Genomic DNA, 18,423 nt, shown 5'->3' on the forward strand with positions numbered 1-18,423 from the left:
TCTCCCTATTCTAAACCCGACTTGTTTTGTCAGGTTTTTTTGGCGCATCTTTGTCTGCGCCATGTCGCAGACATTGTGCGCCAGTCTGCGACACGATGCAACATTTTTTGCTGACGGACCCGATGTGGATTCTCCCAAACCCGAAAAAGGGGCGTAACCCAACATTTCTGAGCTTTACCACGTATTTATAAAGGTTTCCAACCCGAATTTGTTGAATTGTTGTGGATTTTTTCCCGACAACTCAGAGGAGTTGGAAACCAAAACCAACAAAACCCACGTGCGACAAACAGGATGCAACATAATAATAATAAATATGAGGGGAAAAAAGCAACATAGACTTACAACACGATTTTCTGAGTAAATGAGGGCCATTGTCTTTGGTGGTAGAGTACAGGCAATCTCCAATAATCATTGTGTGCGTGTACAGCATAAAACCAGAGAGGAAAAGGTTACAGAGCAGGGCTGCCAGGCTCCAGAGAGCAGTGAGTCAGCAGAGTGAGGGAGGGGAGGAGTCATCACAGTGCAGGCAAGAGAGGGACACACCCCCTTCAGAAGACAGAAGGAAATGGACACTGAGCAGCTGTAATTTTTTAGTGAAATATGGGTGATTGATACATAAACATGATATGTACATCATCAGGATGAGGTACTGAGTAACATATAACAGTTTAGGTTTTTTGTGGGATCTGACGGGTACGCTTTCAGTGGAAAAAGACTGTATGGATCCACTTACAGATTAAAATGCGCATGTATAATATGATACGTGGGAGATTTTATACAGTGTGCACTTAGCCTTAGGACACATTCACACTTACAGGCTGTAGTGCAGATTTGAGTCCGTGTTCAATTTTTTATTTACATTGATATCTGGAGCAGATCCTGTATGTGTGAATAAATCTTTAGGGTAGGGTCACACCTGCCATTTTTCCTGCATACAGTGGTCCCTCAACATACGATGGTAATCCGTTCCAAATGGACCATCGTTTGTTGAAACCATCGCATGTTGAGGGATCCGTGCAATGTAAAGTATAGGAAAGTGGTCTACAACCTGCGGACCTCCAGATGCTGCAAAACTACAACACCCAGCATGCCCGGACAGCCAACGGCTGTCCGGGCATGCTGGGAGTTGTAGTTTTGCAACTTCTGGAGGTCCGCAGGTTGAAGACCACTGGTATTGGAGGTTATACTCACCTGTCCCCGCCTCTCCGGACCGTCCCCACTTGTCACCGCTGCCCTGGATGTCGCCCTCCATCGCTGTCGCCGCGTCCCCGAGGTGTCCCCGACGCTCCGGTAAGGCCTCTGCTTCCCCGGCATCCTCGCTCTCTGTCGCCGCCTATTGGATGACGGGACGGCGTGCGCAGCGACGTGATGATGTTGGAGGAGAGCGCCGACGATGCAGGGGATCCCGTAGAGGACGCGCCGGAGGCCCGAGGACAGGTAAGTGACCATCAGCTGACCACACGGGGCACCGTAAACGGCTATCCGGTGGCAGCTGAAGCAGTCTGCGCTGCCGGATAGCCGTTTATGCGATGGCCCCGACATACAAAAGCATCGTATGTTGATGCTGCCTCTGCGAGGCCATTGTATGTTGAAATGATCGTATGTCGGGGCCATCGTAGGTCGGGGGGGTCACTGTATTTGCTGCTGCGTATTTTCCTACCCATTCAAGTCAATGGGTAACAAAATCAGCTGCAGAAGATACCTACCCTTTAGGGTATGTTCACGCATAGAGTATCCTGCGCAGGATGTAAAGGAAAACTGTCAGCAAAGTCACCCGCACTAACCAGATGCCTACCGTGCCTTTGTAACGGCGTTCACCCGTTATCTTCTTTGTTCTAAATATGCTAATGAGGCATATGTGGCACTGGCGGGGTTACTAGCCGAGGCTCGGGCACTGTGATGTCAGCGCTGTTCGTTCAGCACTCGGCCTGGCTAATGAGTATCCATTCCTTCCTCCTGCCTCTCCCTGCTCTGTAAGTGCTTCTACTGCGCATCTGCCGCTTCCCGGGCACATTCTCAAAGATGGCCGCCGCTGTAATGAAGCTGCGCTAAGGCCGTCTCGGGTTTACCCAGGAAGCAGCTCATGTGCAGTAGAAGCGAATAAAGGGGTACTCTGCTGTTCAGCGTTTGGAACAAACTGTTCCTAAAGCTGGGGCCGGCAGCTTGTGATGTCATAGCCCCACCCCCTCATGCTGTCGTGCCCCGTCCCCTCAATGCAAGTCTATGGGAGGGGGCGTGACAGCTGTCATGCCCCCTCCCATAGACTTGCATTGAGGGGGCGGGCGTGACATCATGAGAGGGCGGGGCTATGCTGTCACTAGCTCCAGGCGCTGACTCCAGCGTTCAGAACAGTTTGTTTCAAATGCTGAGCAGCGGAGTACCCCTTTAAAGAGCGGGGAGAAGGGAGGGAATTAATATAGATTAGCCAGGCCAAGCGATGAACAATCAGCGCTGACGTCACAGTGCCCGAGGCTCGTAACCCCGCCCGTGCCACTTGTGCCTCATTAGCATATTTAGAAGACGGATCCGGGCACGGTAGGCATCATTTTAATCAGCAACATAAAAAAGAACAAAAGATGTGTCTGCACTCACCACAGTTTTCAAATACAGCTCATGCTTTATTACGGTACAACATTATCGAACAAAGGAACCGGAAGATGCGTCTTTGACGCGAAACCGCGCTGTCGTTCTAGCCACACGCTCCTGCCGCTCTCCCTCCCTGCACCCCGGGTGAAAGATGTGCTTCGACTTTGTTTGATGATGTTGTGCCGTAATAAAGCATGAACTGTATTTGAAAATTGTGGTGAGTGCAGACACATCTTTTGTTCTTTTTTGTTTTATGTTGCGGAATTGCCTATTCCTGCTAGTGACTTGCACCCCACTTCACCGGGACATACCTATAGTGCTTGCTTGAAGTTAACTGTATATACGTGTTGAAGTGCCCATCCTCCATTCTTCGTTTTTGGATAATTTTAATCAGCATTACCTGCACTACCAGCCATTACCACTGGTTAGTGTGGTGACTTTGCTGACAGTATTTCTTTAACCTGTTGGGGACGGAGGGCGTACCTTTACGCCCTCAGCCAGCTCCCTGTCTATAACGCGGGGCCACGCTGTGGCCCAGCATCATAGGGGGTCGGGCCCGGTGCAGTGCCGTAGATTGTGATTTGCCATAGATTGTGGTGGAGTGACTCAGCAGTTTTCCCTGCTCGAGCGCTCCGCCTCCATTACAATCTATAGGCTGACACTTGCACACCACCCCCCCAACCATTGGTTACTGCGGGGGCTGGGGGGGGTGTGCGAGTGTCACGTGACATATTTAATCATCAGGCATCGCAGCTCACCGCAGTCTCACTTGGGCTATCACAGGGACAGGATTTCTCCCTGTGATAGCCCGAAGCTGCACGGAGCTCTCATGGCCTCTGTGGTCTGATTCCGAGAGCGGAATGGAGCCACAGAAGTCAATCTATTTACTGTGTCCTCCCCGCTGCGCATGTCAGCTTGTGTGCCCCTCGCACAGTCAGTGTCACCCGCCAGCGCGATCACTATTCACCGCTAACGGGACCCCTGTGCCCGCTAGCAGTGTTATGTGTCCCCGCCTGCGCGAGCCATCCACCCCGCCCGCGGCTCTGTTCCCCGCTCCCTGTTAGCTCAGGGAACGGGAAACAGATGTAAAGGGCTTCAGGCGCAGCGAGTACTGCGCATGCCTAGGTAGGTAGCATAGATTTACTTTTAGTGTAGCGTAGTTTAGGATTAGTTTGAAAGAGACTACAACTCCCAGCATGCCCGGGCATGCTGGGAGTTGTAGTGCAGGGAAGGGCCCACAACTCCCAGCATGCCGAGACAGCTGTAGGCTGCCTGGGCATGCTGGGAGTTGTAGTTTAGCTCATGGGACCACAACTCCCAGCATGCCCAGACAGCTGAAGGCTTCCCGGGCATGCTGGGAGTTGTAGTGCAGGGAAGGGCCCACAACTCCCAGCATGCCCAGACAGCTGAAGGTTGCCTGGGCATGCTGGGAGTTGTAGTTTAGCTGATGGGACCACAACTCCCAGCATGCCCAGACAGCTGAAGGCTGCCCGAGCATGCTGGGAGTTGTAGTGCAGTGAAGGGCCCACAACTCCCAGCATGCCCAGACAGCTGAAGGCTGCGCGGTGATGCTGGGAGTTGTAGTGCAGTGAAAGGACCACAACTCCCAGCATGCCTAGACAGCTAAAGGCTGCCCAGGCATGCTGGGAGTTGTAGTTTTACACAGGTATAAAGTAGTGTTAGTGCGATTTAAGCGTAGTTAGCGTAGCGTAGTGTTAGCTCAATTTTAGCATTGCTTTAGTTTAGTGTTAGCGCAGTTTAAAACTTTTTGCGTAGCGTACATTTAGCGTAGTGTAGTGTTAGCGCACTTTTAGTGTAATGTAGTGTTAGCGTAGTGTAGTGTTAGCGTAGTTTTAGTGTATTTAGCGTAGTGTAGTGTTAGCGTAGTTTTAGTGTATTTAGCGTAGTGTAGTGTTAGCGTAGTTTTAGTGTAGCTTAGTGTTAGCGCAGTTTTAGCGTATTTAGCGTAGTGTAGTGTTAGCGCAGTTTTAGTGTATTTAGCGTAGTGTAGTGTTAGCGCAGTTTTAGCGTATTTAGCGTAGCTTAGTTTAAGCGCAGTTTTAGTGTATTTAGCGTAGTGTAGTGTTAGCGCAGTTTTAGTTTATTTAGCGTAGTGTAGTGTAGTGTTAGCGCAGTTTTAGTGTATTTACCGTAGTGTAGTGTAGTGTTAGCGCAGGTTTAGTGTATTTAGCATAGTGTAGTGTTAGCGCAGTTTTAGTGTATTTAGCATAGTGTAGTGTTAGCGTAGTTTTAGTGTATTTAGCGTAGTGTAGTGTTAGCGCAGTTTTAGTGTATTCAGCGTAGCTTAGTTTAAGCGCAGTTTTAGTGTATTTAGCGTAGCTTAGTGTTAGCGCAGTTTTAGTGTATTTAGCGTAGTGCAGTGTTAGCGCAGTTTTAGTGTATTTAGCGTAGTGTAGTGTTAGCGCAGTTTTAGTGTATTTAGCGTAGTGTAGTGTTAGCGCAGTTTTAGTGTATTTAGCGTAGCGTAGTGTTAGCGCAGTTTTAGTGTATTTAGCGTAGCTTAGTTTTAGCACAGTTTTAGTGTATTTAGTGTAGTGTTAGCACAGTTTTAATGTATTTAGTAAATACATTAAAACAGCGCTAACACTACACTAAATATACTAAAACTGTGCTAAAACTAAGCTACGCCAAATACACTAAAACTGCGCTAACACTACGCTACGCTAAATACACTAAAACTGCGCTAACACTAAGCTACTCTAAAACTACGCTAACACTACATTACACTAAAAGTGCGCTAACACTACACTACGCTAAATGTACGCTACGCTAAAAATTTAAAACTGCGCTAACACTAAACTAAAGCTACGCTAAAATTGAGCTAACACTACGCTACGCTAAATACACTAAAACTGCGCTAACACTAAGCTACTCTAAAACTACGCTAACACTACATTACACTAAAAGTGCGCTAACACTACACTACGCTAAATGTACGCTACGCTAAAAATTTAAAACTGCGCTAACACTAAACTAAAGCTACGCTAAAATTGAGCTAACACTACGCTACGCTAACTACGCTTAAATCGCGCAAACACTACTTTATATCTGTGTAAAACTACAACTCCCATTATGCCTGGGCAGCCTTTAGCTGTCTAGGCATGCTGGGAGTTGTGGTCCTTTCATTGCACTACAACTCCGAGCATCACCGCGCAGCCTTCAGCTGTCTGGGCATGCTGGGAGTTGTGGTGCCTTCACTGCACTACAACTCCCAGCATCACCGCGCAGCCTTCAGCTGTCTGGGCATGCTGGGAGTTGTGGGCCCTTCGCTGCAATACAACTCCCAGCATGCCTGGGCAGCCTTCAGCTGTCTGGGCATGCTGGGAGTTGTGGGCCCTTCCCTACAATACAACTCCCAGCATGCCCGGGCAGCCTTCAGCTGTCTGGGCATGCTGGGAGTTGTGGGCCCTTCACTGCACTACAACTCCCAGCATGCTTGGGCAGCCTTCAGCTGTCTGGGCATGCTGGGAGTTGTGGTGCCTTCACTGCACTACAACTCCCAGCATCACCGCGCAGCCTTCAGCTGTTTGGGCTTGCTGGGAGTTGTGGGCCCTTCCCTGCACTACAACTCCCAGCATGCCCGGGAAGCCTTCAGCTGTCTGGGCATGCTGGGAGTTGTGGTCCCATGAGCTAAACTACAACTCCCAGCATGCCCAGGCAGCCTACAGCTGTCTCGGCATGCTGGGAGTTGTGGGCCCTTCCCTGCACTACAACTCCCAGCATGCCCGGGCATGCTGGGAGTCGTAGTCTCTTTCAAACTAATCCTAAACTACGCTACACTAAAAGTAAATCTATGCTACCTACCTAGGCATGCGCAGTACTCGCTGCGCCCGAAGCCCTTTAAATCTGTTTCCCTTTCCCTGAGCTAACAGGGAGCGGGGAACAGAGCCGCGGGCGGGGTGGATGGCTCGCGCAGGTGGGGACACATAACACTGCTGGCGGGCACAGGGGTCCTGTTAGCGGTGAATAGTGATCGCGTTGGCGGGTGACACTGACTGTCAGCTTGTGCTGGGGGGCACACAAGCTGACATGCGCAGCGGGGAGGACACAGTAAATAGATTGACTTCTGTGGCTCCATTCCGCTCTCGGAATCAGACCACAGAGGCCATGAGAGCTCCGTGCAGCTTCGGGCTATCACAGGGAGAAATCCTGTCCCTGTGATAGCCCAAGTGAGACTGCGGTGAGCTGCGATGCCAGATGGTTACATATGTCACGTAACACTCGCACACACCGCCCCCAGCCCCCGCAGTAACCAATGGTTGGGGGGTGGTGTGCGAGTGTCAGCCTATAGATTGTAATGGAGGCGGAGCGCTCGAGCAGGGAAAACTGCTGAGTCACTCCATCACAATCTATGGCAAATCACAATCTACACTGCACCGGCACCTAGCAACGGCCGGGACCCGTGGCTAATAGCGCGCGGCACTGATTGCGGTGCCGCGCTATATTAACCCTTTAGACGTGGCGTTCAAAGTTGAATGCCGTGTCTAAAGTGAAAGTAAACCATTGCCGGTTAGCTCAGTGGGCTGTTCGGGATGGCTGCGGTGAAATTGCGGCATCTCGAACCGCTAACAGGACAGCAGGAGGGTCCTTACCTGCCTCCTCACTGTCCGATCGCCGAATGACTGCTCAGTGCCTGAGATCCAGGCATGAGCAGTCAAGAGGCAGAATCATCGATCACTGGTTTCCTATGAGACACTACTGATCAATGTAAAAGATCAGTTTGTGCAGTGTTATAGTCCCATATGGGAGCTATAACACTGCAAAAAAAAAAAAAAGATAATTCAACCCCTTCCCTAATAAAAAACAAACAAAACTGATGTGGTATCACCGCGTGCGGAAATGTCCGAATTATAAAAAATATATTGTTAATTAAACCGCACGGTCGATGGCGTATGCACAAAAAAATTCTAAAGTCCATAATAGCGTATTTTTGGTCACTTTTTATATCATGAAAAAAAATTATAAAAAGCGATCAAAAAGTCCAATCAATGCAAAAATGGTACCGCTAAAAACTTCAGATCATGGCGCAAAAAATGAGCCCTCATACCGCCCCATAAGCGAAAAAATAAAAAAAGTTATAGGGGTCAGAAGATGACAATTTTAAAGGTATACATGTAGTTATGATTTTTTCCAGAAGTACGACAAAATCAAACCTATATAAGTAGGGGATCATTTTAATCGTATGGACCTACAGAATAAAAAGGTGGAATTTTTACCAAAAAAATGTACTGCGTAGAAACGGAAGCCCCCAAAAGTTACAAAATTTAATTTTTTCTTAAATTTTGTCTCACAATGATTTTTTTTCGTTTCGTCGTAGATTTTTGGGTAAATGACTGATGTCATTACAAAGTAGAATTGGTGATGCAAAAAATAAGCCCTCATATGGATTTTTAGGTGCAAAATTGAATGGGTTATGATTTTTAAAAGGTAAGGAGGAAAAAAGGAAAGAGCAAAAACAGCAAAAACCCTCCGTCCCCAAGGGGTTAAAGCTGCAGATTTGAAGCGGTGTCCAGTCATTTAGTTTACAATAAATCCTGAGCATCAAATATGCGCAGGATACTGTATGTGTTATTAGAAAGGGGGGGGGGGGGAATGTAACTGTCCTTGTTGCCCTTAGCAACCAATCACAGCGCGGCTTTCACATTTCAAGAAGAGGCTAAGAAACAAAAGCTTAGCGCTGATTGGTTGCTATGGGCAACTAGCGAGAAAAAAAAAATGAGTGACAGGTCCGCAAGACCAACGCGTCCGCTTCTGCCTCCCCATTGGCTACGCCTCAGCAGACTCGCTTGGGTGATTGGCCGAGCTGCCGTCCCGCCCACCACGCGTCACGTTTGCCGGCGGCGCGTGAAGTGAGACGTCACTTCCGGAGCCGTTGTTGCACGAGCCGGTGCTGTTGAAGTTGAGGGGAAGCATCTCGTCCGGACGCCGTCATGTCTTTCTCGTCTTCCCTGCTGAAAGTGGACCAGGAGCTGAAGAAGAAGGTGAGGGGCGGCCACCGGGGGTGAACGGACTGGGCGCTGCTTAGGCCGGTGTGAACAGCTGTGTGGGCATTACCTGCGTTTGTCGCGACATAGAATACAGCCGGCCTGCTGCTCCCACGTGGACGTGTCGGAGGAGACAAAGTGAAGTCACGCGTGAGCCACATGGAGGAGGGGGCCCTCACACGTGGTCTAGAAGAGTCAGGGTGGTCTGTGACATTGTCACGTGGTCTGCGCCCTCACTGTGGACGGGGCTGTCAACTGTTCACAGACTACAGCGCCCCCTGCAGAGGGCGACAGAGATACGTTAATTAGATTTTTAGGGTTATTACTGATTTAATGCCTACGTTTTAACAGGGGATCCTATGATTCCTCCTTACTGCCCTTATGGTACCATATTCTCTACAGCTGTGTGTCAGCCTGTGGAACTACAACTCCCAGGATTCCCTGAGAGGCGCAAGTTAGAAAATGCAGCTCTGGTATCTGGCTTTTAGGATAGTACAAAAAAAAATTAGGAGGCAGGATAATTTTTTAATGCCCAGCACATTTATAAAAATAAAAAAAATTATGTACTTGTTTTATGTATAAATATTGATAAATTTTTTTGCAGATTAAAAATCATCAGTTTTGAGTTTATGCCATTCACATGGCATCAGGACTGTGACCATTTGATAGGTCAATGGCATTTCCACACGGTGACACTAGATGATTTTTTTTTTATTTTATTTATTTATTTTATTTGAAAAATTGGGGCAATAATGGGTAATCCTGTTATAGGAAATCAATCGCTTATATAGGTCAATGTAATGCAGTTTTTTCCAAACATTAGAGGAGATTCATCACAACCAGTGCAGAGGAAAAGTTGATCAGTTGCCCATGCTTTCATTTTTTAGGAAGTAGCGATCTGGTTGCTATGGGCAACTGGTTGACTTTTCCACTGCACAAGTTTTGATGAATTACCCCCCCCCCCCCCCCCCCCGTGTGTCCCCAGCTGTTGCCAAACTACAACTCCCAGCATGCCCGGACAGCCGAATGCCATAAATTGACCTTACACAGTTATGGCTGTTTAGCTGTTTTCCCAATTTATAAAAAATATTATTATTGAGGTGTATTGGGAAAACATGTATATTACAGCCATAACTGTGTAAGGTCAATTTTCAAAAAATAAAAATGTACCGTTTACTTTCCCCCGACATGAGAAAATGCTTTAAAAAAACGAAGTGGTTAAAAAATGCAGATATTTTCAGCTAGTTTTTCAATGAAAAGAATGCGTTTCACAAAGTGTTCCTCCAGCTGTTGCAAAACTTCAATTCCCAGCATGCCCGGACAGCCTTTAGCATGCTGGGAATTGTAATTTTGCAACAGCTGGAGGCACCTTGGGTGGGCAGACTCTGTTCTGTCACGTTGGAGCTGTTGTCTGACACAGTTCTTAGTATTTTGCCTGTAGCTTGCTGATATTTGTAGTGCACCAGTAGTTTTGTCATTTATTTTATACCCACAGTGATGTTATCTCCATTGCTTCTGATCGGTGTCTATATAAAGTGAGGGTCTGCTGATCCCACGTTATGTCTTTCTGTCCTGGACATGTTGGGTCATGTTCCTCCTCATGGTGCGACCATATAGCGTGGTCACAGATACGTCAACCATAGTGCTGTACGCCCCAACCTGAGACATGATTGGAGTTGTAGTTTTGTTACAGTTGACGGCGGGGGCAGCATTTATTCTAGAATTTGGAACATTGCGGAACAATGACTTACTGGTTCCTGAGCTTATTGCTTATGGGAGGGGCATCTGCTATTTACAGGAGTGTAGGGTCCGATTTCTAGTAACCTATATAGTTTACAGCTCCTGGAGGCAACCTGTATAAGTAGCTGATTGTGGGGGTCCGAGCCCTGGGACCCCAGCGCTCTGTGAGCAGCGCGTGTCTACCAGTAGAATGCACGCCCTCCATTTATTTCTATGGGAGAGCTGATGATGCCCGAGGGCTGTACTTGGGTATTTCGGTGTCCCCATAGAAATGGATGGAGCGTGTGCCCACCTGCTGCACACACTCCTCACTGAGTGCCGGGTCCTATCCCGGTGATCGTGGGGGGGACCCCCCTGCTATCAGCTCCTTATCCTCTATCCGTGGATAAGGGGATAAGTTTATTTTTGCCGGATTTCTCCTTGAATACACTGCACTATGAACTTGTGCTGTGAGATACCAGCAGTCTGGTGATCGGCATGAGTAGTGAAAAGTAAAATTAATATATACCTATAAAAAAAACTCCCCCACCCCAAAAAAAATTATATTTTACTTTTCTGTCCTTTCTTATACATAAAACTACAGAAAAATACACGTTTGGTCTCGCTACAACCGTAACAGAAGTGATAGTTATGATGTTAGGGCTGCAACGATTAATCAATATTATCGATTAAAATTATTAAAGGAAATCGTTGTTGACTATTTCCATAATCTATTTTAGCTCCTCAGTCTGCCTAAATGTCCCCCTCCGTCTCCCCCTTTACCCTCCGGTGCGTTTTTGAAGATGCTTCTGGCCTGTTACATCTGCGGCCTACCGTGAGCTGGCGCTCCTTCCTTGTCCTTGGTGCCTCTGGTCCTGAGATCGAGGGGACAGTGGGGTCCAGCAAGAAGCTCCATTCTCCATCCGCTCTGCAGTGACAGATCTTCCTGGTGCAGGAGGACGGACATCACGAAAGTCTGTGAACTGCTCCTTCTCCCATGCAGCTTATAGGTTAACCCTTTAGGTGCTGTCCCCTCTTATTCTCTTATTTTTTTTCTCTCCCGTTAAGTTGCCTTCCCTATTCTCACCCTCTATTAACCCCATAAGGACAAGCCCATTTTAACCTTAAGGACCAGGCCAATTTTATTTTTGCGTTTGTTTTTTCCATCTACAGACCCATATAAGGGCTTGTTTTTTGCATGACCAATTATACTTTATAATGAAACCTCTCATTTTACCATAAAATGTACGGCAACCCCCCAAAAATTATTTTTTTAGGGAGGGAATTTAAATGAAAACCACAATTTTGCACATTTTGGAGTGTTTTGTTTTCACACTGTACACTTCATGGTAAAAATTACATATGTTCTTTTATTCTGTGGGTCAAAACGATTAAAATTATACCCATGGCTAGATACTTTTATATTTTTGTACCACTTAAAAAAAAAATCTAAAACTTTTTGTACAAAATCAGTAATCTAAAATCGCCTTTTCTCTATCGGCTCCATTGGGGGACACAGACCGTGGGTGTATGCTGCTGTCTCTAGGAGGTGTGACACTATGGTAATAGAAATAAAAAAGTCAGCTCCTCCCAGCAGTGAGAAGGGGTCAATTAGTTAGTGCCTTGCTTCAGGCACGCCCCTCTCTTCCTATTGGCTGGCCTGTTCCTTCACTCTAGTTGCATGGAGCGAGTTCTCCTCACTGCAGCTGACGGGATACAGACTAGGGTGAGAAACTTCCTGTCTTTTTCCCACATTATGTCCGTACCCAGAGCTGTTCCTCCCTCTAAACAGAAACCTGGAACCTGGAAGGTAGAATCCTTAGCGAACTTTGCTTCTGAAGCAGCTGGCTCTTCTCCTCTTCCCATCTTTGCCTCGACATGGGTGTCCAAGGCCCTGTCGGAGTGGTGCCAAAAGCTCCATCAGGATATCTTAGCGGGATTCCCCCCCCCCACCCTCAGAGGATCTATCTGCTCTGACTCTCCAATGCTCTAAAGCTGTGGACTTTCTGTGCACAGCTTCCATGCAGTCAGCCCGTTGTTCTGCCTTTGCTGTGGGTCACCTAGCGGCTCTCCGCCTCTCTATGTGGCTTAAAGCTTGGAATGCGGATGCCGCTTTCAAAAGGTCTCTCACTGAGCTTCCCTTTACGGGTGGCCGGCTTTTTTGGCAAACTCCTTGATGAGATTATCTCAACGGGTGGTAAGAGTTCCTTGTTACCTCCAAAATAAGGCTCGCCCTACTTCCCAAAGGAAGTCCTTTTTTCTTTCGGACCTCTGGCTCCAGCAAAGGGTCCGGGCAGGCGCCCTCGCGGGACAAGAAGGCTCCCTCGTTCCGGGCCCGTCCGTCTTGGAAGTCGGACTCCAACCAGTCCGGCTGTTTTGCGCCCAAATCGGGCAACCGCAAACCCACTTCTACATGAATTGAGGCCCCCACCCATGGTTTCTTCTCTGGTGGGAGGTAGTCTCTCTTGCTTGTTCGAGACATCTGGACCTCTCACATTCAGGACTCTTGGGTCAGGGACGTGGTGTCCCAACGGTTACCGAATCGAATTTGCCTCTCTCCCGAGGGATCCCTTTTTTCGATCCCGGGCCCCCCGGTCTCCTCCTCCTGGCGAAGCAATTTCGAGCGGCTCTCCAGTCTCTGCTTCTCCAGGGGGTTATCGTTCCTGTTCCTCCAGGGGAACGGTTTCGAGGTTTCTATTCAAATCTTTTTGTGGTCCCCAAGAAGGACGGTTCTGTGCGACCAATCCTAGATCTCAAGTGTCTCAACCGTCACCTTCTTATCCGCCATTTCCGATTGGAATCTCTCCGTTTGGTGGTGGCGTCCCTGGAACAAGGAGTTCCTTTCCTCGGTGGACATCAAGGATGCCTACCTCCATGTGCCAATATTTCCGGGCCATCATCGGTACCTCCGCATTGCGATCCTGGAGGGGCACTTTCAATTCGTAGCCCTCCCCTTCGGTCTAGCAACGGCTCCTCAGGTCTTTACAAAGGTCCTTGCGCCAGTGATGTGCCTGTTACGGTCGAAGGGTATCACCGAGATTCCCTATCTGGATGACCTTCTCATCAAGGCTCCAACCAGAGCCCAGACTCTGGAGAATCTGGATGTCACTCTCCACACTCTGACTTGCTTCGGGTGGATGATCAACTGGGACAAGTCAGTCCTCCGTCCTACCCAGTCTCTAACCTTCCTGGAACTTCGATTCGACACGGCCTTTGCCTGAATTTGTCTTCCTTCGGGCCCAGGTCTCAGTCTCCATCCGCACTTGTATGGAAGTTCTGGGTCGGATGGTGGCAATTATGGAGGCTGTACCCTTTGCCCAGTTTCACTACCGCCCCCTTCAACTGGCGATTCTCTCTCGATGGAACAGGTCTCCCTCTGTCCCTCCATCGTCAGATTGTTCTCCCCCGCAGGGTCAGTCGCTCTGCTCCCCTCTTCTTCTCCAAGGATGCTCGTTTCTTCCCATTCACTGGCAGGTTGTTACAACAGATGCCAGCCTGTTGGGCTTGGGCAGCGTGTTCGGGGATTGGACGGTTCAGGGACTCTGGTCTCCCCCGGAGACCCTTCTTCCGATAAACATATTGGAATTACAGGCGATTCTTCTGTCGTCTTCATTGGGAGTCCCGTCTTCAGTCCTGTCCTGTCTGCGTTCAGTCGGACAACGCCACGGCCGTGGCGTACATAAATCGACAGGGCGGCACTCACAGCTCGGCAGCCATGGCCGAGGTGACCAAGATTCTCAACTGGGCGGAGAGCAAGGTTCCGACCATTTCGGCGATTCACATTCCTGGAGTGCTCAACTGGGAAGCGGACTTCCTCAGTCGGTCCTCACCCGACCCCGGCGAGTGGTCTCTACATCCGGAGGTCTTGACGCAGCTCTGCGGCACTCAGGACGTGGACCTCTTCGCAACCCTAAGGCTCTGGCCGTGGACGCCCTAGTGATTCCTTGGGCGGGGTTTGCCCTACCTTATCTGTTCCCTCCTCTTCCGTTCCTTCCCAGGGTGCTGAAGAAGCTCGAGGCAGAGGACGTCCCCGCCATTCTGGTAGCTCCAGATTGGCCCTGAAGGTCGTAGTACGCCGACGTAGTCAGGCTCCTGGACGACGCTCCACTGCGCCTTCCGCTCCGCCTGGACCTACACTCTCAGGGTCCTCTTTGCCACCCCAATTTACAGTCGCTGCATTTGACGGCGTGGCGGTTGAGACCGCGGATTTGAGGACCCATGGGTTCTCTTCCCAAGTCAATCACACCATGATCAAGGCTCGTAAGCCCTCCTCCACAAGAATTTACCACCGTACTTGGCGGTCTTATTTTCGTTGGTGTGAAGCTCAGGACTTCTCCCCGGTAACCTTCTCAGTTCCCAGTCTTCTCTCCTTCTTGCAGTCTGGGTTGGAACTGGGGTTGTCTCTCAGTTCTCTTAAAGGTCAGGTTTCGGCCCTTGCTGTTCTCTTCCAGCGGCCCCTGGCTTCTAATTCTAATGTCCGGACCTTCCTTTAAGGAGTGGCGCACGCTGTTCCTCCTTATCGGTCACCCTCTACCCCTTGGGACTTCTTGGAAAGTGGTGCTTCTTATTGCTATCACCTCCATCCAGAGGGTGTCTGAACTGGCAGCTCTTTCCCGCCGTTCTCCGTTTCTGGTGATCCACCAGGACAAGGTTGTTTTCCGGCCTGATCCTTCCTTTTTTGCCTTAGGTGGTCTCGGCCTTTCACCTCAATGAGGAAATTGTCCTCCCGTCCTTTTGTCCTGCTCCTTCTCATCCTAAGGAGCGCTTACTACACAAGCTTGATGTAGTTTGGGCTGTTCGGTCTTATCTTTCCATCACTACTTCGTTTCGTAAGTGTCTTTCCTTTTTCGTCCTTACGGAAGGTCGTCGCAAGGGACAACCTGCTTCAAAGGCCACCATTTCTCGGTGGATTCGGTCCGCCATTTCGGAAGCCTATCGCTGTAAAGGGAAGGTTCCTCCTTTCAGGGTTGTGGCTCATTCTACCCGTTCTGTTGGGGCATCCTGGGCTCTCCAGAACAGAGCCTCAGCCTCGCAGATTTGCAAGGCGGCTACCTGGTCGTCTTTGCACACTTTCTCGAGGTTTTACAGAGTTCATACTTTGGCATCGGCTGATGCTAGTCTGGGTCGCAAAATGTTGCAGGCGGCAGTGGATCGGCTGTCTGCCTGACTGCTTATCTGCCCACCCAAGGGACTGCTTTGGTACGTCACACGGTCTGTGTCCCCCAATGGAGCCGATAGAGAAAAGGAGATTTTTGTTTACTTACCGTAAAATCTCTTTCTCGAAAGATCCATTGGGGGACACAGCTCCCGCCCTTTTTGGGATTTTCCTTTTGGTTCTCTGTCCGAGGGTGTGTTCAGTTATGTTTTTCTTCTGGTACTCGGACAGTTTTGGTTTTTTCTTTGACCTGTTGGTCTCCTCCTATTGCTCTGGAACTTATGATTAGCTCGGAGCCTGTAGGCGGGTATATCCTTCTGGGAGGAGCTGACTGTTATTACCATAGTGTCACACCTCCTAGAGACAGCAGCATACGCCCACGGTCTGTACCCCAACGGATCCTTCGAGAGAGATTTTACGGTAAGTTAACAAAAATCTCCTTATTTTGACCACCTATAACTTTTTCATTTGTGCGTATATAGGGCCGTATTATTTATATATATATATATTTATATATATATATATATATATATATATATATATATATATATATATATATATATTTATATAATATAAAAGAGATATGGGAAATTTTTTGCACCGTCATCTGTACTTTTTATCGATACCACATTTACCTATAAAACTTTTAATTTTTTTTCGGAATAAAATGGGACAAAAAAGCTGAATTTTTGGACTTTTAAGTTGTTTTTTATATTTATGCCATTCACCGTAGGGATCATCAACATTTTATTTTGATAGTTCAGACATTTACGCACGCTGCAATACAAAATATGTTTCTTAAAAAAAAAAAAAAAAAAAAAAATGTTTACGCTTTTTGGGGGAAAAATGGGAAAAACAATTTTTATTGGGGGAGGGGATTTTTCACTTTTTTTTACACTTTTTATGTCCCCATAGGGGACTGTCTATAGCAATCTTTTAATTGCGAATACTGTTCAGTGCTATGCATAGAACATAGCACTGATCAGTATTATCTGCAGCGCTGCAGGTGCACCGATCATACGTTTTAACTTGTGCATTGCTGCAGATGCCATGATCTGTACTGGTCACGGCATCTGAGGGGTTAATGGTGGACATCCGCGCGATCGTGGATGTCGGCCATTACCGGCGGGTCCCTGGCTGCTGCTAGCAGATGGAACCTGCTGTGTATGACGCGAGCACCGCTCCGAGGCTCGCGGTCATACACAGGGCATAAATGTACATCCTGGTGCGCAAAGTACCGCCAAACCAGGGCGTACATTACATTTACGTCTTTAGTCCTTAAGGGGGGTTAAAGGGGTACTCCAAAGGAAAACATTTTGTTTTTAATCAACTGGTGCCAGAAAGTTACAGACTTGTAAATTACTTCTATTAAAAAAAAATCTTTATCCTTCCAGTACTTATTAGCTGCTATATACTACAGAGAAAGTTCTTTTTGGGTTTCTTCTGACTACAGTGCTCTCTGCTGACATCTGTCCATATCAGGAACTGTACAGAACAGGAGCAAATCCCCATAGCAAAACTATCCTGCTCTGGACAGTTCCTGATATAGACAAAGATGTCAGCAGAGAGCACTGTGAACAAAAAAAAAAATCCAAAAACAAAAGATCTTTCTCTGTAATATACAGCCGCTAATAGATACTGGAAGGATAAAGATTTTTTTTTTTAATAGAAGTAATTTACAAATCTGTTTTAATGTTCTCGAGCCAGTTGATTTAAAAAAAAATAATAATTTTTAAGTGGAATCAGAGTGAAACTGTTTTTGTTTCCCTTTACATGACACTAAAAATGGATTCTGCAGTTTACCATCAGTTTGCCATTGACTTAAATTATAAAAGTTTAATTGTTTTGGTGCAGAAACACTGAAGATTTTCTAGTGTGTGGACTCTTTAGGCTAGGTTCAGACTACGAAATTTCCGTCTGCAGTTACGCTTTTAAATTGCAGGCGGAAATTCCGCTTGCTAAAATGCATAGTGTAGTGAATGGGTTTCCGTTCACAAAATCACACTTCGGATTTTGTGAACGGAAAATTTGCTTGGAAATTTCCACCTGAATTGCGGTGCTCTTTCTTCAGGTGGAAATCCGTGCGGAACACATTGCAGTCTATTGGAGACTGCAGTGTCCACACGGTCCTAGCACAGATTGTCAGCGCTGGCCGCACTCGGAATCTCCGGGCGGAAATTTTCTGCCCGGAGATTCGGTAGTCAGAACCTAACCTTAGTGTGTTCACATGGTGTAATGTCCGTGCGGTGTTCTGCCGGAATATTCCGCACGGACACTTCACAGCAGCAGAGTCCTATTTATTTCAGTGGGATTCTGCTGCACTGTGCATACCGCAACATTTCCGCAGAGGATTTTTGACAGTTAGTGTATAAAATCTCATTCCCATGGCTGTAAATGCTGCAGATTGTCAACATTCAAATTCGTTCCAAAAAATCTTTGGGTCCTTTTTGATAAATAGTCAAATAGTAGATCTTATTTCCTTTTACAGGGCAATAGCGAGGATACGCTGACACATTTCTGTATGAACAACATATAAAACATTTGGGTTTCAGAAATTTGGTTTAAATGCATTTTTTTTTTTACCCTTTTTTTTTTTTTTTTTCTATTACAGGTCGATTGTTTCCGCGAGAGAATAACAAATGAGGTAATAAAAATAAAAAATATTTTTCTCTTTTTATACTTTGAGAAGATGTAATGTCTAGATAAGTGTTTCCCAACCAGGGTGCCTCCAGATGTTGCAAAACTACAACTCCCAGCATGCCTGGACAGCCTTTGGCTGTCCAGGCATGCTGGGAGTAGGGCTGGGTGATATACCGGTTCATACCGGATACCGTTTTTTTTCTGTCGCACGATATCAACTTTTGCCCATACCCCTCCCCCCCACCCCCGAATGAATTACTTGTGACGGAGCCGCTGAGCTCACATGCGTTGCACATCCCCGCTCCCCCTGCAGCTGCC

General features: G+C 47.6%; 2 protein-coding genes across 2 annotated transcripts in view; one reads left to right on the forward strand and one right to left on the reverse strand.

Annotated features, from left to right (window-relative positions):
- BECN1 (beclin 1) overlaps positions 1–8,807 on the reverse strand; it is a 46,983-nt gene extending 38,176 nt beyond the window's left edge. The window contains exon 1 of the mRNA XM_056547869.1: positions 8,662–8,807. The gene's annotated coding sequence lies outside the window, so the exon portion shown is untranslated. The remainder of the gene's footprint in view (positions 1–8,661) is intronic.
- Positions 8,441–18,423, forward strand: part of PSME3 (proteasome activator subunit 3) — a 39,912-nt gene continuing 29,929 nt past the window's right edge. The window contains exons 1-2 of the mRNA XM_056547871.1: positions 8,441–8,588; positions 18,077–18,109. Of these exons, the coding sequence (XP_056403846.1) occupies positions 8,538–8,588; positions 18,077–18,109 (84 nt within the window). The 5' untranslated portion in view covers positions 8,441–8,537. The remainder of the gene's footprint in view (positions 8,589–18,076; positions 18,110–18,423) is intronic.

The sequence above is a fragment of the Hyla sarda genome, chromosome 12, assembly GCF_029499605.1.
Source record: "Hyla sarda isolate aHylSar1 chromosome 12, aHylSar1.hap1, whole genome shotgun sequence".
NCBI classification, from domain to species: domain Eukaryota; kingdom Metazoa; phylum Chordata; class Amphibia; order Anura; family Hylidae; genus Hyla; species Hyla sarda.